The sequence below is a fragment of the Gymnoscopelus microlampas genome (assembly GCF_963454915.1).
Source record: "Gymnoscopelus microlampas genome assembly, chromosome: 13".
Lineage (NCBI taxonomy): Eukaryota > Metazoa > Chordata > Actinopteri > Myctophiformes > Myctophidae > Gymnoscopelus > Gymnoscopelus microlampas.
In genome coordinates, this window is record NC_139950.1 from 8,774,236 (window position 1) to 8,799,904 (window position 25,669).

Below are 25,669 nucleotides of genomic sequence, written 5' to 3' on the forward strand. Positions count from 1 at the left end.
GTCTTTCCGAACCGTATGAACCCTAGCGTCCCTGTTCTGGGCGTGCCATAAGAGGCGAACCGTGTCCGGCCGTCTTCAAGCTGTTTTTGGTTGTAGAGATTTGGTTGTAGAGGGGAGGGGGGGGGGGGGGGTGTGGGGGAGAGGGAACCCCGGTTAACAAAGTCTATAGGGTTTAAAGAGATAGTTCACCCCCAAAATTACTTTTTTTCCTATGGATTAGTCACCCCGTGGAGACTTGAATTCATGGATATTTTTTTTTGTTGTTTTTGATTTTTAATATGATATTAATATTTTGGATCCTTTTAAGTCTATAGGGTTTAAGTGGTTAACGCCTTATAGCACGAAGGGTTCGGGTCTGGGGACCACCAGGGTGTCCAAATAGACTCTTAAAGGGTAAAACAAACACGGAGGATTTTACAGTGTAGACTGGGGTCCCAGAGATTATAAAAAATAAAACTAGGGTTGTCCGATATTGGCTTTTTTACCGATAACCGATATACCGATATTGTCCAACTCTTAATTACCGATACCGATATCAACCGATACCGATATATGCGGGGATTATTGTGATTAGGGTAAGCTCAAATTTCATATCACACACACCATATACAGTAAGAACTCCTGTAACTTATTTATAAAGCCAAAAAAAAAAAAAAAAAATCGTTTTTTTTTTTTTCAAAAACCGATACCGATATTTTCCCGATATCAATTTTTATGCTAATATCGGCCGATAATATCGGGAGGCCGATAATATCGGACATCCCTAAATAAAACAATTGTATGGTCTACGCGGCCTGATGCGAATCAAACTGGGGTTCCTTGAAAAAAAGAGAAAACAAAATCGAATCACTATTCTACCGCACCTAAACGTCACACCGGTTTACACTGGTTTGTGTCCGTTGTGGTGTCGTGGGATCGTCAGGCAGAGCGGGCCAGGGAGAGGATCAGAGGACGCGTATAATCTGATGCTCCTGTGTGTCTGGACGCCGTCAGGGCCCCGGTCCTCAATGTCTCAGCATGTCCAGCATAAATGGCATCAAGGTGAAGCAGACGGAGGGCAAGGACTCTGCTGATTGGAGGAGCCGATAAGGGGGAGGCGGAGCTGCTGACGTTGGGATGTCGCTGCTGGTTCTCTTTAACATTTTCATGTCAAGGATAGGGCTGTCACGATTACAAATATCACTCAAATCATTGTGATTGACCATTTGATTGTTGTGTTTGGCTTTGAACATTGGAACATGTGGATAAAAACTTAATTTCTGTTTGCCGTTTAGGCTTCGCAATCAAAAATTGCGCATATGGGGCTAGATATGACAAATAACTGAAATATACAAAGAAATGACTGACATTGTGTGACGCGTTGTGAGCTTGTAGATCAGCTATTTCTACGATTTTTGATTTTTTTTTTTTAATTTACTACGTACATGAAAATGTTTCAACATGGATACAATTATGACGACCATGCAGGCCTAGTCAAGGACCCCCAAGTTGATAATGTATTTGGCACCCATCTGAACATATGTTGTGCCAGGGACACCTAGGCTGGCTCCGCCCCCCTGAATCGCTAGCCTCGCATTCAGAGTCTGGTGACACTGTCGAAGGCGGGGTTTTCTCGGTTGAAAATCTAACCGGCAAATCGGGATAGGGATAATCCAGTGTAAACCAATCGCCAAAGACTCCAACTTTGGCCACGCCCCCATCTCAGAAAACGGCTGCACTGAGAGGGCTTTCAGACTGAATAATGGAGTGAAACGAAATGAAAATTCAGGCTGAGTGACCGTTGGTTCTCAAAGTGGGGTCCGGGGACCCCCAGGGGTACTTGAGGGGGTTCCAGGGGGTCCCCAGATAAATGATGGACAGGAACCAAATGGACCCTTATGGGTCTGTAACTCTGAGAGTGTACAAATGGAACCAAATGGACCCTAACGGGTCCATTTGGTTCCATTTGTACACTCTCAGAGTTAAATTAACATTGATTTTACGATATGAATTGGGGTCCCAGAGCTATAAATGCCATTAAATGGGGGTCCGTAGCCCTAATGCATGTCAAACTGGGGGGTCCTTGAAATTAAAATGGTTGAGAATCACTGCTAGAGCCGTAAAAATCTTCTCTTATGGGGGTCCCTGGCTTATCTTTTGAAATGGGGGTCCGCGGGCTAATAAGTGTCAATTTAGGGGTCCTTGACATGAAAAAGTTTGAGAAACACTGGGCTAAGGGACACCCCCATAAAGAGAAGTTTGTGTTGATTTTTCAAAATGTTTAAAAAATATATTTTTGAATAGCCGAAGTATAAAATGGGATTAAAGTGTTCCTTATTTTGGTGGCGACCCCCTGGATCCCCACTTTGAGAACCTCTGGTGTCACTGCCAGTATTGCGGTCCATTCAGCCGGCTGTACTTGGTCTTGAGAAAAGCGCAGCAGCCTTTCGCTGACTCAGCCAAGGATTTATATAGCGGCGTAATTCCACAGTCGATTCAATTCAATTTTAGTATGGTGCTGAATCACAACAAGTTGTCTCCAGACACTTTACATATAGAGCACAGACCTGATGGCAGCAGAGAAACTCCCCCTTAACCCATTTAGACCGGGAAAGAATCTGTGTCAATTTTAGATTTCTTTGGCTATTCAAAAATAGCAGATATACCAGCTCATAGCGCGGCACTATGAGCTTGTAGATCTGCTATTTTTGAAAAATCGTGAAAGTTTTTGCAAATCTTTGAATATATATACATATTTTTTTTTTTTAAAGCAAACATTTGTAACTCAAATCTTTGCTTCTGGGGATTCCTACAAATGTGTCTTCTAAAAACAGTTTTCTGAAAAATGTATATATGTTGCTTTAATATCAGTGGTGCTCAAACTTTCTTCATGTCAAAGACCCACAAAATTATATGTATTTGTCCGCCGACCCCCATCTCTCCAGGGACCCCCCCAGAAGCAAAGATTTGAGTTACAAATGTTCCCTTTAAAAATATATATATCTAACTATATAAATGGCGACCGACTTCCGCACCGTCGGTGGCGACACCCCACAGCTCTGTTATCGAATAAACAACGCACCGCCAGACCACATGTCGCCAACTGACTCGCCACGGCGGCCGCGCTGAATTTACGCCTCGCGTAGGGGACATCTCACTGCTCACTACACCTTTTCCACCGCGCAACATAATTCATTCTACTCACCAAATGTCGGACAAAACGGAAGGGGAGGCAGCTTCGTACCGTTTACCGTGCGCACGACCTCATCACCACAACAGCAGGCAGCCGCTGCGGGGCTTTTTTACTTTTTTTTTGGTCACCATTTTCTCCAGGCACCATTTCTGGTGTAACGTGCGGCAGCATGCGCTGGGTTGCCAGGTTTGCACAGCCAGCGCCAGAAACAAGCAACCACCTTCATGAAAAAAAAAAAAACACCGAAATGGTCCGCAATGTTCCAGGGGTGTCCCCGCGCGTCCCAACACTCCACAGGGGGTCAGTGGACCATCAGGGGGTCCGCGGACCCCCTGTGGACCCCCTGAAACATAACAAATATTATTTCTTTTCCTTTTTTTCCTTTTTTTTTTTCCTTTTTCAAAAAAACATTTCCACAGTTTCACTCCGGCGATTTGGGGCCCCCAATATACACACGGCCACGCTGGGCCCCGTGCGCGGCTGGGGTTGAGGGGGGCGTAGCCCCCCGAAACTCTAGTATATATATATATACTCAAATATTTGCACAAATGGTCAAGAATTAAAAAAAAAAATAGCAGATCTACAAGCTCATAGCACGGCACTCGGTGCCGCGCTATGAGCTTGTACATCTGCTGTTTTTGAATAGCCAAAGTATAAAATATGGATTAGTTGGTTACACAGATGCGTTCCCGGTTTGAATGGGCTAACTGGAAGAAACGTCTGGCAGAACCAGACTCTAGTGGCCGGCCACCTGCCTTGACTGTGTCTGAGAGGAAAGAGAGAGAGACAGAGAGAGAGATACAAGCAACAGCAACAACAATTGTAACAACTGTAATAACAGCAATAACGATAATAGCATTTATAATAATAGTACAGCAGTCCACACTCGCGTTCCATTGGGAAAACCGTACTAGCTGTACTAGTGATCTGTAGTGATCTCATACACTGTTAGTCTGTAGCTGTACTAGTGATCTGTCGTGATCTCTTTATGTGGAAGACTAATACGCCATTACCCTGAGTTGTGTGTGTTATCATGGTTTTCATATTGCCGATACTGCAGATTAGACAGAAATCTTCCTTTTTTTATTTCTTTTATCCCACCATTTTTGTAACCCATTTTTTCACCCAGTGCAAATTGCCTAAGCTGTAATCCTGGGCGCTACTCTCCCTCTGCCAGCCTGGGGAGAGCCCCGAACTGAGCTCATACTTTCTTCAATGCGTGAGGAGTGAGCAAGCCGCTTCTTATCATCTGACATGGAGGAGTTTCCCCGGTTGGAAGGAACACGTTATTCCAACCCAGTTCCTTTCCCCTCCATCAGGCGCCCCAGATGACCAGGGGGAGGCAGTATAGAGACCAGGATTACTGCATGTTTGTTGGTGAGGGTACCTACCCTAGGGGACACGGGGAGAACATGCAAACTCCACACAGAGTAGGCCCTTTCGCCAACCCCACCTAGGGTATGAACACTGATGACACGGAGGAGAGAACACGCCCACAGCGTCCCCGGCGGGAATCGAACCCAGAACCTTCTAGCTGTGACAGTCAGCACTACCGACTGCGCCACCATGCCCCCGAAATCATCTTTTAACATTTACCGTTTTACCGCCTTTTAGAGGCTTCTGCATTGAACTTGAACGTGACTCAAATCATCTACTGTGATGTTTTCCTGCCTCTCCTTGCAGATAACGAGTTCCTTCGCAGAATGAAATGAGAATTGCTCAAAGGATGCTTTGAAGCACAGCCGTTGTAAAGTGCCCGTAGCTCACAATACACCATCTCTCCTCGAGTACCTGCCTACTGTATGCGCTCAAAGGCAATGCTAATCAGCAGGTTAAGCCCCGCTGTTCGTTCAAGTTTTGCATAACAAGCCAGCCCATACATAATGCATGTTGCAGCCTTTAGCAGGCGTCATTTCCTGTAATGAGTGCTAATGATGATACTGATGAGGGAAACCTCTCAAGCCGTAACCCTGTGCACCTAAGAAGGTATTGAAAGAGCCAAGCTTGGAGTACATATATTAACCACTTAACCCATTTAGACCGGGAAAGAATCTGTGTCATTTTAGATGTCTTTGGCTATTCAAATATAGCAGATATTCTAAGCTCGTAGCGCGGCAACAAGTGCCGCGCTACGAGCTTGTAGATCTGCTATTTTTGAAAAATCGTGAAAGTTTGTCCAATTTTTTAATATATTTTAAAGCAAATATTTGTAACTCAAATCTTTGCTTCTGGGCATTCTACAAATATCAAATCCTAACAGTTTTTTGAAAAACGTATGTTTCTTTATCAGTGGTTCTCAAACTTTTTCATGTCAAGGACCCCCAAGATTATATGTATTTGGCTGCGGACCCTGATCTGAAAATATTTTGTAATAGGGCCCCCCCAGAAGCAAAGATTTGAGTCAAAAATGTTCCCTTTAAAAACATATATTCAAATATTTTCACAAATGTTCGCAATTTTTCTCAAAAACAACAGATCTACAAGCTCATGCCGCGCTATGAGTTTGTAGATCTGCTGTTTTTGAATAGCCAAGGAAATCTTAAAATGACACAGATGCGTTCCCGGTATTAATGGGTTAAAACCCTATATACTTGCATCAAATTCTGAAAATAGCAGATCTGCAAGCTCACACGCTTGTGAAGTAGCCATGGGAACAAAATGGTTCCTGTATGACGCTAGTTTGTCAGGAGCCTATCTCCTGTTTTCTTAGCAGCTTGATATGTGTGTGTTGAAGTGTCAATGTGTCCTTGAGCAAGACACTTAAAGGGGAAGACCACTCATTTTCAACATTAAATTATGTCTTTAATACACCTTAGAGCTGTTGTGTGGAAATAAGAAAAACGTCCCCCCCCCTCTATGTTGCCTAGAAAAGGATAATTGATTGAGGTCATGTGATCAGTGACATACGCACGGTGATGTGAAAGACATAGTTCAATGTTGAAAATGAGTGGTCTTCCCCTTTAACCCCCTAACTGCTTCCGATAAGCCGGTCGGTGCCTCGCACGGTTTTCCTCCGCTGTCGGTGTGTGGATCTATGGGCGAACGGCTGAAAGTGAAATACAATGTAAAGTGCTTTAGGAGAAAGGCGTGACATAAACGCGGTCCATTTAGCTAGTGTGGTTTTTCCCTTCCCTAAACATTCCGTAAGCCTTCCCGTGCGCCGCACAGTTCCTCCTAATTATGACTGAAAGCTTTTCATTTCGAGGCCTCAAAGCGGATTACTTATTTAATCAATGGCCTTTATTTATGACAATCCAATACACGCTGATACCGCGCGTACCCACATGGGGAGGATAGAAGGCACATAATGTGATTTAAGACGGCAAAGCTCTAAAATAGATTTAGGCCCTGTTGCCGTGTGCGTCGAATGCCAAATGCAAACTAAATGTCATGGTTTTGTGTCTTTACTGTTGTTTCTTTGCAGGTACGGAGCAGTATAGTAAATATTCTGGCTACGCTGAGAGTTACAAGTGGAAGCACAGCCACGCGGATGAGACGCCCAGGTATTAGCCTGTTTACATTTTCTATCTTGGATGTTCCAAATCATACATGGGCAACTGGCGGCCCCCCACCATCACTAAATGCGGCCCGCAGGTTAATGTCGGAGTACTGATAAATGATTGATTTCAGCTGTTACTATTCCAAACATGACCCGCTTTAATTACTTCAGTCTATATTAGTAGCTTAACTCTCTCAGTGCCAGACCCCGAGTTATCCCGAGTTTTTACTGAATACCCTCCCTGCCAGAACGAAAAATCCTGAGTTTAAAAAAAAAAAGAATTAAAAAAAGTGTTCAGAACCCAAGATATCATTATCTGAAGATTTGCAGCTCCATCCACTCCTTGTTTAACTTATAACTGAAAAAGGCTGTATCTCGCTTCCTAAGCACTTTTTTTTTCTTTGAAAAAAAAAAAAAGAATGTTGGCACAGTTCGCAATATTTTTTTTATTTCATTGGCACTGAGAGAGTTAATGACTAGCATTCAAATTCTATTGTCTTGAAGTTGTATTTCAGTTCATAAAGTCATACTGTAACTAAATGCATTTGAAATTGAATAAAAATGTTAATTGAAAAATAGCACAAAAAAAAAATCAGGATTACAATTAAAAAATAGCATATCTACAAGCTCAAAACGTGTCGCAGTGCGACGCGTTTTGAGCTTGTATATTCTGTACAGTATATGCATATTCTGTACAGTATATGCAATGTGGCCCTCTGGAGTGAGTGTGGAAATAAAGTGTCCCTCTCCATCATCAAAGTTGCCCACCCCTGTTCCAAGTGGACCCTTACGATTCCACTCTGTTCCATTTGGACACTCAGAGTTATGATTAACGCTGAGGATTTTACAGTGTGCATTAGGGTCCCAGGATTAAAAAGATATATACTGGATATAGATATAGATACGATAGATAGATAGCAAAATCCGTGTCATGTATGCAGACATATCCCGTTCTCATGTTTTGTTTCTTAGGCTTGTATTTCTTGACCACGAATGGTCAAGAATGTAGTTTAGATAGCATGTTGTTTAAGACCATTTGTTCTCAAAGTGGGGTCCTTGGGGGGGGGGGTTTCAGGGGGTCCCCAGCAAAATGTGTTGATGTAGCATCACAATAATTTGAACCACCCTAACCTTTTGTACTTTGGCTATTTTTGAAAAATCGTGAAAATGTGTGCAAACCTTTTGAATATATACATTTTTTAAAGCGAACATTTGTAACTCAAATCTTTGCTTCTGGGGGGTCCCTGGAACAAAACATTTTGAGATGGGGGTCCGCGACCAAATACATATCATTTTGGGGGTCCTTGACCGTTTAAAGTTCGAGAACCACTGCTTTACTATCCTAGTTTCTTGAGGCGCCACACTGCTCGCTCTCCATTCCATGCATTTGATTATTTACCTTGTTTATTGTAAGTCCCTCTGGATGAGAGTGCCTGGTAAACCCTCCCTCTAGAAATCTCATTTCCATTTGATTTCTGGAGTGAGTCTGGCCTGATCGCCCATTCTGCAATATTGGCTGTGGGCTGGAGTTGGGCGGGAGTAATACCGTTGACTGACAACCCCTTCAGCCAATGATCGTTTTTCCCCTTCAGCCAATCAGCAGTTCATTTTTACCACCTCCAGACTATGTGACGCAACGGGACTTTTGAGACGGCAATGCCCAAAATAGGTTGCCTTATTGGGATACATGCGTGTCACTCCCCGCCCCTGCCGGTTCTCTAAATTTATATTTTTAAATAGGCTCTGTCATGATTAATTGACCACATATATGAAGTTAAACAACTAAATTCTATACAAACGATATCTTAATAGTAAATTCCTTGCTTCAAAAAAGAAGTTTGAGACCGTTTTAAAAACCAAAAGTAAGAAGTGAAGGCACTCGGACAACAACAATGGCTGCCGTTCGTGTTTTGTCGGCTGCACTCAGGCTGCACTCGGCTTCATTCGGGCTCACTCGAACTCGCCACCTGATTGGCCAACTGTTGCTGTCAATCACAGAACGATGTGCGACGACGCTGATAGGCTCGTCAGTTTGGCGTACACAGCCAATATTGCAGAATGGGCGTTCAGGCCATACTCACTCCTGAAATCAAATGGAAATGAGATTTCCAGAGGGAGGGTTTACCAGGCTAGAGAGTGTCTGCTAAATGCCTAAATTGTACGGCCTAATGCGCATCAAACTCGGGGTCCTTATTAAAAAAAAGGTTGAGAAACACTGTACAAAGTCAAGGTGAAGTTGTTAGGAAAGAAAGAAGGACCCTGCTGGGTCTCCTTGTGGTGAATTGGTCTGTCTGTCTGTTTGTCCTGTTTCCAGGGACGACTGGCAGAGGCGGTGTACGGAGATAGTGGCCCTGGACGCCCTCAAGTTCAGAAACTTCCTGGAGCAGTTCCACCCTGAGAAGATGACCAGAGAACTCAATAAGGTGATGGGACTTGTGTGTGTGTGTGTGTGTGTGTGTGTGTGTGTGTGTGTGTGGGGGGGGGGGGATTCTGACCAACAATGCTACTGGCATAACTGCCTTTGTGGGTTTCCTTGTTATATGGGCAGTTTGTATTTGACCAGTTTTAGGCACGGTAAATTTATATGTATTTATTACACAGCTTGGTTGAATGCTTGATTCTGATTGGTCAATCGCTGAATTCAGCGGTGTGTCATTTGTTTCTGATTAATGACAGCTGAGCTCAATAACAGACCGCTGTCTAATCATATTTTATATCATAAAAGCCCCAACTGCACATGTTGTACTCCAAATGTTATTGGTACCTTTTTTCACATGGTTTGGGGATGTCCAGATGTTTCCTCTTTTTGGATTATGGTTGCCGCTAAACTGTCATTACTTTTGGGAGCTGATATTACACCTTCTCCATCTGTATTTATTTTAAATGATGTGTCCCGGCTACACCTGAACTTCACACACGAGCGCATCTTCTTTGCTGGCTTAACAGCAGCAAAAAAGATGGTAGCTACGAGGTGGAAACCTCCTCATACCCTAACATTTTGCCAATGGGCTTTAACATCTTTAGATATTGTTTATTTAGAACTGTCAACGGCGAGGTTACATGGAGCAAGTGAGAGGGACATTGATATGTGGTCTAATGTCGCAGATAAGCTTAAGGGCTTTGTTGTGAAGTGTTGTACACAGTGTTGTGACCTTGCATAGGTATAGGCATGGTGTTTGGCCCTTGCATTTCAAGACATTGTTGGTCCTGGGAGGGGTGGGTGGGTTTATTATTATTATTTGTATTATTATTTTATTTAACCTTCTGTGTTGTTTTCAAGTTGTGTATGTCTTTATATCTTGTTTTTGTTGAAAATGTATTAATTTAAACATACTTATATTGCTGAAAAAAACAATTGATAACAAAAAAAAAACATATAAAAAGTGAAACACCTATCTTCTTAATAGGAAACACAGAACACAGACCTTACCACTTAACACATGATTCGGGTGCCAGCATTTTTTCATAACAACTTACCGTGGGTGCCAGCATTCTCCCCATTGACTGCGCTTTGCTGTTTAAAGCTTTAGACTCCGCGACGAGCAAATCCACGTAAAAAAAAAGCATCCATTCATGTCGCGCGATGACCCTGGCTACATCCTGGATCGATAACATTTCACTCGCAAGTTACAACGGGGACGGATCGCGCACAGTGCAGGACCGGTTTTCCACACCGGAAACAGATTCGGAGATATAGACGTTTTAAAGAAGGAAATAGACAGGAAGCGGATGGGAGCCATGTTTTTGTTTCCGGTGATCTATCTGGCCCTTCCTTCTCAGGATCACAATGGGTACTCCCAGAGCTGCTCCAGCCCCGCCCGTGTGGAGAAAAACAAAAAAAACAAAAAGACTGAAAACACGGTTCAGACCGTGAACGGCACCAAAGCGCTACTCTGTGAAAACACGGTTCAGACCGTGTTCGGCACCCGATGTGTTAATATTATATACTACTTTGACTGGTGTCCCTCAGGGCTCTGTACTGGGTCCACTCCTTTTTTCAAGAATAGGGATGTAAGGGTCCATGTGGTTACGCCATAAGTAGTACTGACAATTGTGGAAACATATGCGGGTTACAAAGCTTGTAGATCTGCTATAAAAAAATTAAAATAAAAAGTGGTTAAATGTTGTCCAGCAAGGATGTTTTGATGCCTGCAGTCTTGTCATAGTACTCTTCTCAATTTTGCATCAACTTTTGAACTTGTATCCACATCTTGTTCCGTGTTGAAAGTGTCTCACGGCGAGCTGCAGCCATGGCAGTGAATTGAGTTGTAACGGTGTGGAAGACAGCCGTTCAGCACAGTGACAAATGACAGCAGCAATCACTTCCAGCTGACAGGACTGTCATAGCTGTACGGCTATTGTTGGGCGTCGCCATAAATCTAGTAGTACAGGATTATGCAGGAAAGAACACGTTTTTGGACGGCGTATCATCGCCGTCGGGTGGAAAACCTTTTATTTAGTCACAAGTTCTTGTTAATACTTTTCATCGGTTCAATATTAACCCATTGAGACTGGGAACGCATACTGTGTCATTTTAGATTTTTTTTTGCTATAACCATTATTCAAAAATAGCAGATATACAAGCTAATTTTCTCTTTTTTGAAAAAACAACAACATTTTGTGCAAATCTTTGAATACATCTATTTTTTTTTAAACATTTTTAACAAATCTTTGCTTCTGGAGTTGTTGTTTTTTGAGGAACAAAATATTTTACAAATATATATCCAAATATAATATGTTCAAAGACTTGCACACATTTTCACGATTTTTCAAAAATAGCAGATCTACAAGCTCATAGCGCGCGCTATGAGCTTGTAGATCTGCTATTTTTGAATAGCCTAAGAAATCTAAAATGACACAAGATACTTTCCTGGTCTAAAAGGGTTAATAAAACCCACACACAGAATTAATCACTTTAACTTTAACTTTTTTCATGACACTCTGGAACGACAAAGTAGGGCATTCTTTTTTGAAATATGGAGACACAAGGTTTTTGGCCGTCAGCGACGTTCCGCCATATAGATTTGAAAGAGACAAACAATAGCCTCGTTACGGTAGTTTTACACTTGCCTCGGACAGTCTCAACTAATAAAAGACTCTGTGATTTATAACATCTTTGAATTTAGCTCGGAGCTGATTTAGTGGCTTATTTGCCGCGTTCTGCTGTACGACTCTCATTGTTCTGCTTAACTCATTGAGTGCCAGAATTATTTTATTTTTTTAAACGTTTGGCAATTCTGGCACTCAATTGTACTACCTATGAGTATGTAAAAGAACAGAAACGAATAAACAAAAAATATTTCTATATTATGTTGTCCCAGTGCCAGAGTTTTTTTCACAGAAAACAAAAAGTGCTTAGGAATATGATGATGATGATGAATGATACAGCCTTTTTCATTTCTAAGTTAAACAAGGAGTGGATGGAGCTGCAAATCTTCAGATTTTTTTTTTTTTTTTTACTATTTTTTCAAAAACACGTCAAACACGTCATTGGCACGTTGAGCCATAGCGGTAAAAACACGTGAAACATGTTAATTGCACTCAATGAGTTAACCCATTAAGATCTGAGGCCGATTCTAAAAATGATTTTTGGGCGGTGTAACCGCCCCTATATGTGAGGTTGGGATTTTGACATTTGCTGCACTGTGAGTGGCCACCCATTGTACACCCCTAACCCCCTACACATTCAATGCAAATCTATACTTTTCTTTAAGTGAGCTTCCATCACTGTGATGACCACTAGCTGCACTGTGATTGGCTGACTCTATTGGCTGACTCTATTCAGCACTGTGATTGGCTAGCGAGACTATGCACTTAAAAAAAAACACTTTTTTTTTTTTTTTTTTTAAGTGAGTAATGGGTCTGTGATGACCACTGTAATGACCACAACGCCCACTTCACACTGGGTGTGATTATTTTTAAATCTTAACAGTTTTTTGAAAAAAAAAGAATATATTTATAGATATGTATATTGAAAATATATATATATATATATAAACAAATATTTTGTTCCACAGAGCCCCAGAAGCAAAGATTTGAGTTACAAATGTTCGCTTTAAAAATAGATATATTGACGACGAACGTGTCACCGCCCGACCGTCAGCGCTGTAATGTCGCTCATTCATTCATTTGCTCCATGTGTGTAGGCTCAGAAGCTCATTTACGTGGGCATTGGGCAACAGTCTAACCTCCGCGACCGTTCGGTTGACGTTTCGGTTGACAAAGTCAGCAGTTAGTTGAGCCCTGTTTGGTTGCTACTGGGCATGCTAATGAGTGCTAAGTGCTAACAGTAAGTGTATGCGAGCATACACACATGCGCAAACACACACACCCAGAGACAAATTGTTTCCTTGTCTGTTGTTTGTTTTTTATGTTTTTTTGTATTTTATTGTTTTCATTGCTGCCAGATCCCACTTGATGTTGTGTGGGAGTGTCGACTGGTCCAAGTCGTATTGAATAACTGCTAGCTGGCATAATGTCTGCAGACTTGGACTTAAGTGTAAGATCTGTGGAAGGAGTGTTCTTCCAAAGACGACGACACGATCTCCCACCATGAAACAGTGCTTTTGACCCAAACAATGAGGGCCTTCCCCTTTGGGCTCAACCTGCTTCCAGGAGAAATCTGTGGAGTTTAATTTCCACAGATCTGTGCAATGCTGTCTCAGAGTAACACTGTATCCGCCATATATGTACAGCTCTCCATTGTAGACAAAGGTTCCATGGCACTGACGTTGTACTGGAAGAAGCTCTGCAGAAGGTGTGCTCAGCCAACTGTTGGTCTGTGTGTCAAACACTCTGATGTTGTTGTCCTGGTGATTTAGACCCCCAAATACAAACATCTTTGTCCCGATGATGGTGGCAGAGTGACGTGATGAAACCGGTGCCGGAGTGCCACTGGCGTTAATTAAAGACCAGACCATTGTGGTGGTGTCCAACTTGTAGATGTCATTAGTGCATCCAGTCGCAGTGAATCCTCCATGGATATACATGAACTTCCCCAAGACACATGCTGAGTGCCCACTTCTCGCCTCTGGAACAGTTCCAGAAACCTTGGGCTTGAACCATCTGTGGTCGCCAACATTAAATGCATGAAGAACGTTGTCCTCGTCTCCCCTGATATAATACAAATCGTCTTCTTCTGTTATTTTGCAATTCACTCTCCCACCCCAGATGTAGATGATATCTTCCATCAGCACAGCTGTGTGGTGGTAGCGCATGGAGGGAACACCAAAGGAAGGTTTTCCTCTTCTAGTTTCCTCTTCTCGGGTTTCACTCGTCCAGCACAAAGAGGCTGTGTTGAAGACATGCACATCAATTGGGCTCGTTTTGTCTCCGTCCACTGTTTGGTAGTACCCTCCAAAGAAGTACATCTTGTCCTCCACGGGCACAGCAGCATCTCCAATGAAGTGGTGTCCCTTTCGTGCTCCTCTTTTGTTCAGGGGTAACGACCAATGCAGCATCTCTATCCCAGTCTCTCTGTATTTATCTCTCTTTGTCTTTGAGAATGAAACCCTTTTTATACCGTTCTGCTGAGGTGTTCGGGTCATCTTGGTGATGTCAGAATGAGTCAGCTATGACCATATATGGAGATCCATGATGTCAGACGTAGATGTGTTTTCGGCTCCAGACATGGAGATCCTGGCGATGTCTACCTGTGTCCCTTTTATGCCCATATATGGAGATCTCTGTATCTGTCAGTCCTTTTCCCCTTTATGCCCATATATGGAGATCCCTGATGCCATCAATAGCCTAAATGCCCATTTGGGCATGATATGCACATATACAGTATGGAGATCTATCTCTGTATCTGTCAGTCCTTGTCCCATTTATGCGCCTTTAAGTTTTTTTTTCTCATTTTCCAAAGTTAACATTTATCTTTCATCTCATTATAAATAAACCATAAAAGAGAAGGTTCAAGTGCGGGAAAAAAAACGTTTTTCTTTTTTATTGTGCCGTCCACATAAATGTTGCCTTTCAATTAGGCTAATAATGCAAAACAGATACCCAGAACAGATAGATACCATCAACACTAATAATGCAGGCACACTTTGGTAGGCCTATAGTATACTCAACAATAAACCTGTCTTTCAAAATAGCAAATAGCATTCATAGTCAGGTCTGTTAACAAAAGAATATGGACACGGCTCACAAAACATGCTCTCCATCACCATACGTTTCATTTTGGAAGGGAAGCCACGTCATCAAGATGGCAGAAGGCGTCCATCTTGGATTTGAAAGATAGCCACCGTGTAATATCTATAACTGCCAATATCTCGCCTTCCAAGCCACTTAGAAGGTCAATCTTGGTGTCAAAATATATATTTTTGGGGTCAAGGAATTTAATAAAGCTATTGAGAATATCAGCATGTGACTATTTCTGCCAATATTTTAACATTTGGTTCATTCTGACAATTAGTCTGGTCGCTTAGGTCCAGATTTGAGAAGGATGTGGACACGGCGGACCAAGGCACCACATTTTTTCCACATGCCCCATGTCTTTCCACATCACCATAACTTTCAATTTTGGGTGGGAGCCACATCATCAAGATGGCGGAAGGCGGACATCTTGGATTTCAATGATGGCCACCATGTAATATCTATAAGCGCCAATATCTCAGCTTCCATGCCACCTAGAAGGTTAATCTTGGTGTCAAAATATACATGGTCTGTGTCAAGGAATACATTTAAGCTATTGAGAATACCACTACCGCACAGTTCATTCAACCTCCTCTTGTGTGTTGGCAAGTGAGGCGCGTCCTAGCGAGACCTGACAGAATGGGTTTCATTTGGTGCCGGCCTGCGCGCGCATACTGGTTCTTATCAGTGTGACGTTGTTTGTTTAAAAGGTTTTTTTTTAAAAGGAGACACACCACGAATTTAAAAAAAATATTTGATATTTAATATCATATGGTGTATGTCCCTCAAACCATTTTCAAAAGGTTTGAGCCTAAATCAAGCCTCAGATATACTCATTCCAACTAACTTCTCTCTGGCTTATAAAGCACTTTCAGCTGCAATACCAAAACGTCCTGTTGGGCAGAGGGGTGCTACTGAGCAATTCTGTCTGTCAAAATACATGGGCAGAATGGTTTGTGATGTAAGCAAACATTGCCATAGTGAGATGGCCTGTTCAGACACGCCCATTCTGAAAATCTTTGAAATGAGAATGAATGACTGAATGTTAAAAAAATATATTTTTTGGGGTACAAGAGACACTGGGGAGCCCAAAAAAGACCCCCCCCCCCAAAAAAAAGAAATTCATGGTGTATCTCCTTTAAAAGGAAAATCGCTGGCACTATGGGCAATTATTATTTTATTCACTTGGCATTGAATGAGTTAAGGCATATTTAGCTTATTAACCAGGGAGCTTTTTAACACTTATCCTACCTTTTTAACTGCATAATGAATTCCAGTAAGCCTCATGTTTTTTGTGTTTGAGGCTACACACTGATGAGTTCACACCAGGCCAAACACCTCCTGTTCATTATCAGCGGTGTTGTCTGTTCTTGAAGAAGAATGTCTAAAGCATGAAGAATTATTATGGAGCATAAATTGTCTCACGTCTAACTGCGATACTTTGTGTTCATTTATCTCAGGCGTACTGCGGGTTCTACCGACAGAACGGCAACAGCCAGCACCTCTCGGCTGTAGCCACCGGCAACTGGGGCTGCGGGGCGTTTGGAGGAGACACGAGACTCAAAGGTATCGTTGGATGAATGATTTAAAAAGAAAAACACTTTCAAATATCTACGATACTTGATGCTCATTTGATACAAATGAGTGTTTTGTGTGCACTGTACCTTTTGCTTCAGCCCCTGTGGTAGGGGTTTCACCGTGACTTTGATTTGATTTGAATTATTAGACGTTATGGTTAAAAAAAAAACATGTTACATGTTTCTCAGGGAAACGTCAAGGATAAAAAACTCAAAGTCATGTGACTTATTTCCACTCTGGTCCTTGGTCTGAGACAGACAAAACATTACAACATAAAACAGGCAATACACAATAAATGAAACACTCTAGAACTAATACTAAACATTGATTACGGCATATATAAAAGATCTCATATTGAATAGAAGTGTCCATGCTATTCTGCAACGTTTTCTAAAAGCCATGCTTTGACCCTTTGTTTGAAAAAAAGATGCAAGTTACAGTTTTCCGCTGTTCCATATCTAAATGAACATGTTCCCAGCATGTTCATCAGCTTTGAACTTGGGCAAGTACACGTCTGCAATGCTGGCTCTGGTTCGGTGGGAATGAACTTCGCCACTCTTCTTAACCCATTGAGGCCGGGAATGCATCTGTGTGTCATTTTTTGATTTCTTTGGCTATTCAAAAAAATATACAAGCTCATAGCGTGGCACTCGGTGCCGCGCTATGAGCTTGTATATCTGCTTTTTTTTTTTTAAATAGTGAAAATGTGTGCAAATCTTTGAATATAAATATATTTTTAGATCGAACATTTGTAAGTCAAATATTTGCTTCTGGGGGATTTTAAATCCTAACAGTTAAAACATAAAAAAAAAATCGGATTGAATCGGTTAAAAAGATTGCTAAGGTACACAGGGCAGATGTTATGTACCAAGTTTTAGCTGTAATTGAACTGATCTGGCTGCCAGACGGAGCCAGCCCAACTGCTGCAAATGTTTTCCATCCTGTTCCCTCGCAGATAGCCCCAAGACGACCCTGACTATCCTATTTTGAGAAACCTGCAACTCAGTGTTGATTTCGTCGACTAAAACTATGCCGAAAAATGTTCGTCGTCTACCTTTTTTCAATGATGAAAAATAAATAAAAACTAAGCTACGATGAGTAAGACTAAGACTAAATATATTGACAACGTTCGTCAACAAATAAAAATCACACCCTGTGTGAAGGAAGCGGTGCCTTTGGGGCGGGCCTTAACTCATTTCAGTTTGTCCCTATTGGTGGTCTGAGTCCACTTACCAAATCTGTACTTGGTAGCATGCTGCAAACTGGAATGATGGCTGTTTAAAGGCCAGCCAATGGGCAGACAGAGGGGGCGGGGCTTAAGTAATGACAGTTAGTCCCTATTGCTGGCTTTAGTGCATGTACAAAATTTGTACTCCATAGCATGCTGCGAACTTGAGTTATGGCTGTTTGAAGGCCAGCCAATGGGAAGACAGAGGGGGCGGGGCTTCAGCAATTCATGCTGGTCCCTATTGGTGGTCTAAGTCCACATACCAAATGTGGACTTGGTGGCATGCTGCAAACTGGAGTTATAGCTGTTTAAAATCCCGTGCTCATCCCGTGCTCATACGGGCGCTGGGGGTCCCTGGACCCCTCTTTGATAACTTCATCAATGCATGCTCGTGCCTATTGGTGGTCTAAGTCCACATACCAAATGTGGACTTGGTGGCATGCTGCAAACTGGAGTTATAGCTGTTTAAAATCCCGTGCTCATCCCGCGCTGAAACGGACATCCCGTGCTGAAACGGGCGGACGGACATAACTTACGGGGGGGGTCCCTGGAGCCTGCTTTGATAACTTCAGCAATTCATGCTCGTCCCTATTGGTGGTCTAAGTCCACATATCAAATTAGGACTTGGTGGCATGCTGGGAACTGGAGTTATAGCTGTTTGAAATCCCGTGCTATAAACGGGCGGACGGACATAACATCATTAGGGGTCCCTGGACCCCTCTTTGATAAGCAGTGGCGCGTGTGGCCAAAGAGAGGAGAGATGGCATAGGCAATGTCCAAGGCCGTGTGTGTGTGTGTGTGTGTGTGTGTGTGTGTGTGTGTGTGTGTGTGTGTGTGCGTGTGTTTGTATGTGTTTCTTCTTTGCCGTCAGGCTCATACGGACGGACGGACGGACGGACATACGGACAAAGTCAAGTGTAGAGCGGTTGGCACCGCTAAAAACTTTCACATGACTAAAATATGACTAACTAAAAAACTAAATGGAATTTTATTCAAAAGACTAAAACTAAATCAAAACGTGCTGTCAAAATCAACACTGCTGCAACTTCTCTTTTAGAGCTTTGGCTTGGCCTCCGTACCATGAGCCAATATAGCATAGTCAAAACAGCATACAACCAGTGGAGTTTGCTAATAAATAAACGATGACTGGCTGAATCCAGAAACTGTGCTTTCCTAGCTAAGAATGTGGCTCTGCTATTCACCCAGCTCATGGTTCTTAGTGCCGTAGTTTCACCACCCAGGCTACGATCTTGCAAGCAACCAAGGTAGCTGACTGAGGATTTGGCAGGAAAGGTCTGGCCACCAGCAACAATGCCGTTCCTGGCCAGTTTGTGCAACCTGGGCTGAGAACCAAATAAGATGTGTTCAGTTTTTGGCCATATGAAGGGATAACTTGTTGTCTGTGAGCCAAGTCTTAATGTTGTTAAATTCACTACCACAAGGGTGGCATGCAACTTTACGTCATCCTCATCTGAGGCTGGGATTGCTGAATCGTCCGCATATGAAACCAAATTAACGGAACAAGCAGCTTGTAGGTCGTCGATAAAGATTCTAAACAACAGGTGGCCCAAAACACTCCCTTGCGGGACACCGCAAGACCAAGGCAGCGCCTTTGAAAGATGGCCTTGAAAGTCTGTCATTTGGTCCCTATCCGAGAGATATGAGCTAAACCAATTTAGGGTGGAGGAGCTCAAGCCTGTAACCAAAACTTTATTAACCTATTAAGACCTGGAACGCATCTGTGTCATTTTTTGATTTGAGCTAAAAAGCATTATTTTACACTTCAAAAACAGCAGATATACAAGCTCATAGCGCGGACCGAGTGCCGCGCTATGAGCTTGTAGATCTACTATTTTTTTTTAAATTTTGACAGCCTGAGCAAATCTTTGAATATGTTTTATTGCGAACATTTTTAACTCCAATTTTAAACTTCTGGGGGTCCCTGGAACAAAATATTTTGAGATGGGGGTCCGCGGACCAATACATATAATTCAGGTGGTCCTTGACAATTATGAAAAAGTGTGAGAACCACTGATATAGCGACATACGTTTTTTAGAAAACTATTCGTATTTAAAAGACATTTGTAGAGTCGGCTTCAGGTCTTAATGGGTTAAAAAGTATGCCGTAGTCAACCGCGTCAAAGGCTTTTTGGAGATCAATTAAAATCATTCCACATAGCTTGCCGACATCCATTTCAGATCGGACGAAATGACATGCAATGCACATCAAACTAACAGTCGTAAGTCTCCCTCCTTGCCCTGTGCTGCTCAATTAGTCTCTCCTCCAGGGTGCCTCTCACTCATTTAGCTAACACCTATCTGCCCGCTCCTCCGTATTGATCAGATGGCAAACATTTATGTTTTCCATTAAAAGGCCAATTGATTGCGGCTCCGCGGCTCCATAAATCGTGGCAGGATGCAGGGCTCGGTGCTGGATCCACACGACATTACTCTGCATAGGCAGGAGTTCCCCTCCAATATACCTCCACACACCATTTCGTCACTTGTCGGCCAGAAACCTTGTATCTCCATATTTCATCCTTTTCTACGCTCTTTCATAAATGAATGCCCTATTTTATACTTTGTCGCGTGACAGTGTCGCGCAGAAGTTAGCGGAAGTAGCCGATCTACAAGCTCACATAGTGACCTGCCCAAATTAGAGACGCAAGAGTCAAAGTGGGGAAGTTTGTCTGTGGGTTTTATGAATATTTAACCAATGAAAAGTATTAACAAGAGTGTGTGCTGAGAGAGAGATGGAAGCAGGGACCCCCTCTATATTGTGTAAAATTGTGTTTCAGATTCACTTTTTTAAAAAACTTTTAACTTCTGCTTTTTAACGTCTGCTCTTTTTCCCCTCTACACCAAACCGCTCACAACGCCTTGCGCTGCGAGGCGTTGTGAGCTTGTAGATCTGCTATTTTTCTCCTGCTAACATTCTCCCCAGAAGCGTAGTTTTCCACCCGGCTGAGACGATATGTTACGTAAACGAAACCCCACTGAAACCAAACCCAAGTCCGATCAGTTTAGTCTAGTTGCTCAGCCCCAGCGTTCGTCGAAGAGCCCGCTGCCGAAGACGTTCATTCCCTCTAAAACAGGGGTGGGCAACTTTGATGTTGGAGAGGGCCACTATATTTCCACACTCACTCCAGAGGGCCACAGTGCATATACTGTTGGGCAGACACCTCTTATCTCTGTGTTTTAACTTTTCTCGTAAATGAATGCCGCACTTCGCCATTCTATCTGTCACACAAAAGTAGCCGATCTACAAAAACTCAAAACGCGTCGTACCGCGACACGTTTTGAGCTTGTAGATCTGCTATTTTTAAATTGGAATCCATTTTTTTGTGTTGCTATTTTTGAATTGGAATCCTGAAAAGTTACATTTGTATTTCATTTCAAATGCGTTTAGTTAAACTTGTGTTAACTTTTTGAACTTAAATACAAATACATTGGACGTTAACTCAATTCCTGCCAATCACGCATAAATGCGATCTATTAAATAGCGCACTTGGCCGCCAATCACGCATAAACGCGTTCTATTGAAAAAAATGAAAAATATTGAAAAAAACATTTTTTTTTTTTTTTTTTTTTTTTTTCAATTTGACCCAAAGACCAAGGAGATATGATTTTTCGAAGGAAAAGACTCCCATCCACTTCCTTGGTAACTTAAAACTTAAAAATGATGTATCTCGGCTCCTGAGTACTTTTTAAATTTCAATGAAAATTTTCTGGCAGACAACAGCAAAAAATCTGAAATAACTCTGGCAGGTGAAGTGTTAAAAAGACTATATACTAGTAGCTCAATGACTAGTATTACAATTCTAGACTGAAGTAATTAAAGTGGGTCATGTTTGCATGTTTCGAATTGTAACAGCTGAAATCAATAATATATCAGTAATCGATATTAACCAGCGGGCCGCATTAAGTGAAGGTGGGGGCTTCAGTTCTCCATCGTTTGGTCGAGATCGCGGTAGAGTTGTTCAGGAGTTTTCGGTCGCTAACTAGAGCCCGCGTTAGGATTTATGGAGCCTGGGCAATGGTGTAACCAACATATCGGATAACGTTTAAAAAGCGCTCCGCATCGTCAATAGAAACAGATGTTTTTTTAGATTGGAGTCGGGTCGTAATTAGCTTCTGTTAGAGGCGAAGGCTGTTAATTTCCTCTGCACAGGGGCTATGAATAGATGTAACGGACTCATTGACAGAGTCCCCCGAGGATCACAGTAGCTTCCGGGGGTCTCCCCTAGTATTAGCATTGGAATTAGCATAGCTGGGTATTTTTAGAAAGCAATAATGGTATATATACATTTTAAGTCGGATGCGAAGCTGGGTTCACATGCGTTGTTTTTTTTCCCTTCTTTTCACACACACTGCAGGCACTCGCCCATTAACCCATTGAAACCGGGGGAACGCATTTGTGTAATTTTTGAATAGCAGATATACAAGCTATGAGCTTGCAGATCTGCTATTTTTTTAAATAATCGTGAAAATGTGTGCAACTCTTTGAATATATATGTATTTTTTAAAGCGAACATTTTAACTTTCTACACAAGTAGGATTCCACAAATGTCTTTAACAGTTTTCTGGAAAAAAAAAAGTATGTTGCTATAATATCAGTGGTGCTCAAACTTTTTCATGTCAAGGACCCTCAAAATGATATTTATTTGGCTGCGGACCCCCATCTGAAAATATTTTGTTCCAGGGACCCCCCCCCCCCCCAGAAGCGAAGACTTGAGTTACAAATGGTCGCTGTAAAAAAATACATAAAAAGATTTGCACAAATTTTCACGATTAAAAAAAAAAAAAACAGCAGATCTACAAGCTCATAATCTAAAGAATTACACAGATGCGCTCCCGGTCTTAATGGGTTAAATTGACACAATCATTACAGACCTCTTTCAAATGATGGGTTTAGTTAGCCCGTTCATTAATCTGTAGCCAATATCCGTCGTGCTAAATATTTAAAAAGTCTTCAGAACTGATTTGCTGGGGCTAAAAAAGATTGAGTGGCGTTGATGAGCCTAAAGCTACCCAGCGGTGGATTATTTACATTTCCAGTACAAATGGCCCTTGTCACTTGAGTTCTTTTCTGCCTGAAGCCCAGAAGGCCTTATCTGGCTCCATGCTCGCCGGTTAACTAACTTCGTGTCACATCCATACACTTATTTTCAGTGTTCAATTACATGTCTATGATCTGTTCAGGAAATGAAGGTAAAGGATTATTGTTTGACTGTTTAACAGATCGTTTGATTGTTTAACTGCACCTTAGCTTGTAGATCTGCAATTATTTGGGGAAAAACCATGAACATTTTTGCTAATCTTTGAATGTGTATGTTTTCTAAAGCGAACATTTTTAACTCAAATCTTTGCTTCTGGGGATTCTACAAATGTCTTCTAAATCAGTTTTTTTTTTTAAAGAAACGTATGTTGCTATAATATCAGTGGTTCTCAAACTTTTTTCATGTCAGGGACCACCCAAAATTATATTTATTTGTCCACGGACCCCCTCATCTCAAAATACTTAGTTACAGGGACCCCCAGAAGCAAAGATTTGAGATTAAGCATGTATACTGTGTATATATATATATTCAAAGATTTACACACCTTTTCACAATTATTTTTTTCAAAAGAATTGTAAATCTACAAGCTCATCGCGCGGCACTCGGTGCTGCACTATGAGCTTGCAGATCTGCTATTTTTGAATAGCCAAAGAAATCTAAAGTGACACAGATGCATTCCCCGTCTTAACTCATTCACTGCCAGAATTATTTCTGGCCGCGTTTGAACACTGCCAAGATTTTTCATTGAAAAAAAAAAGTACTCAGGAGCCGAGATACAGAATTTTTAAGTTTTAAGTTAACAAGGAAGTATAGGAAAAATGTAAAAAAAAAAATATATATATATATATATATATATTTTTTTTTTAAAGTCGTTTTAGTCGTTCTTGGCAGGCATGGCTTATGGACAGAAGTCGTTTTAGTCGTTCTAGGCAGGGAATGAGTTGTTAATGAGTCAAGAACTGTACCCGCTGCTACTTTTTAACCTCGCCTCAATGCGCCATGTTTACGTACACACCTGCACATGATGCTGATGTTCTAAACACCATGTGAATACATATGCTACTACATATCGTCTCTGTCGGGTGGAAACCCCGTATGTCCAAAACTGTTACTTTTCAGGATTCAAATTCGAAAACATCAAAAGTAGCAGATCTACAAGCTCGAAACGCGTCGCTTCGCGCCGCGTTTCGAGCTTGCAGATCTGCTACTTTTGATGCTTTTGTGTTACGCTGTAGATCAAGCAGGGCGTAAACACAAAAAGTTAGAATATGGAGATAGGCGGTTTCTGCCTAACAGGAACAATATGTTATATCTCGGCTCTCAGCTAACTCCAAAATGTTCATTGTTCAGGAATTGACTAAAACCAAACAAAAAGTGGAGTTGGGAGGTTTAGTTCATCATCGATAAGAACAGCTTGAATGGACCTCCAAGCGCACAATGAGGTTGGAGGTCAAAAGGGGGTGGAGCCTGGAGTCAGCAAAACCAGCTAACTCCACCCCCGTTTGGTGGACTCAGCTGGTTTAGCAGAAAGTTTGAGGATCCAATGGAGTTAGATGGTTTTGTCAGAAGCGTTTTTTAATACTTTGCATTGGTTCAATATTTTTCGGGGCGGTGTACAACGCAGTCTACAACCCTAACCCTTCCACAGTCAATGCAAATCTATACTTTTGCAAAGTCAGCCAATCACATTACAGCTAGTGTCATCACCACTAGCTGTAATGTGATTGGCTGACTTTGCAAATTCAGGACTGTGATTGGCTAGCGAAACACATGACACATGTGCAGCCCTATGAATAGCAGTATGGACTTAAAAAAAAGGAATTTATCCTTTTTTTTAAGTGAGTCATGTTGTGATGACCACACACCGCCCACTTCACACTGGGTGTGATTTTTTAGTCAACACACAGACATTAAAGGGGAAATCCACCCATTTTCAATATTTAACTATGTCATTAATATAGCATAAAGGAGTTGTGTGGAAATAAGAAAAAAGTTCCCCCCTTTCTGTGTTGCCTTGAACTGGAGGATTGATTGTGGGTTTAACATTGCAAATTACAACATGATGAGTCATCACGTTGTAATTTGCAATGTTAAACTCACAATCAATCCTCCAGTTCAAGGCAAAAAGAAAAGGGGGGAACTTTTTTCTTATTTCCACACAACTCCTTTATGCTATATTAATGCCATAGTTAAATATTGAAAATGGGTGGATTTCCCCTTTAAGGGTGTTCAATAGCACTGATTTATGGGGGGAAAAATGCAAAAGCGGAAAAATTGAGTTAGCTGGTTTCTGCCGGACAGCAACGATTATGTACACATACGTATGTCTTTTTGATGATTTCATGTTTTTTTTCTTCTTTCTTTCCTCCCCCGCTCTCACTCTCACCTCTATCCTCTCTCGTCTCACGTAAACTACAAAAAATATGACGCAGCGCGCCCCCCTGTAAGCCCCGCCATGTGACAATAAGGATGATTGTTGAGTCTCTGGTGTCGTTTCTCTCTCAGCTCTGATCCAGTTGATGGCGGCCGCCGAGGCGGGCAGGGACGTGGCCTACTTCACCTTCGGAGACGCTCAGCTCATGAGAGACATCCATGAAATGCACACGTTCCTCACACGCAGACACGTCACCGTGGGTAAGATGATCGTCTCTCACATGTTCACGCACACACACAAACACACACACACACACACACACACACACACACACACACACACACACACACACACACACACACACACCAGTGGTGGAAAAAGTGCTCAATTGCTTTACTGAAGTAAACGTATCAATACTGCAATGTACTGTAGAAATACTCTGTTGCAAGCAAAAGTCCAGAATTCAACATTGACTTGAGTAAAAGTACCAAAAGTAAAAGTACTCATGATGCCCCGAATGTCCCGTTTCAAGTTTTCAAATGTATACGAATATTTTGAAAATAGCAGATCTACAAGCTCACAATGCGTCGCATCGCGACGCATTGTGAGCTTGTAGATCTGC

General features: G+C 42.0%; 1 protein-coding gene across 2 annotated transcripts in view; it reads left to right on the plus strand.

Moving 5' to 3' along the window:
- Positions 1-25,669, plus strand: part of LOC311058910 (poly(ADP-ribose) glycohydrolase-like) — a 122,602-nt gene that overhangs the window by 93,540 nt on the left and 3,393 nt on the right. For both annotated transcript variants that reach the window (XM_084076441.1, XM_084076442.1), the window contains 4 exons: positions 6,597-6,675; positions 8,986-9,094; positions 16,268-16,373; positions 25,179-25,307. In XM_084076441.1, the coding sequence (XP_083932567.1) occupies positions 6,597-6,675; positions 8,986-9,094; positions 16,268-16,373; positions 25,179-25,307 (423 nt within the window). The remainder of the gene's footprint in view (positions 1-6,596; positions 6,676-8,985; positions 9,095-16,267; positions 16,374-25,178; positions 25,308-25,669) is intronic.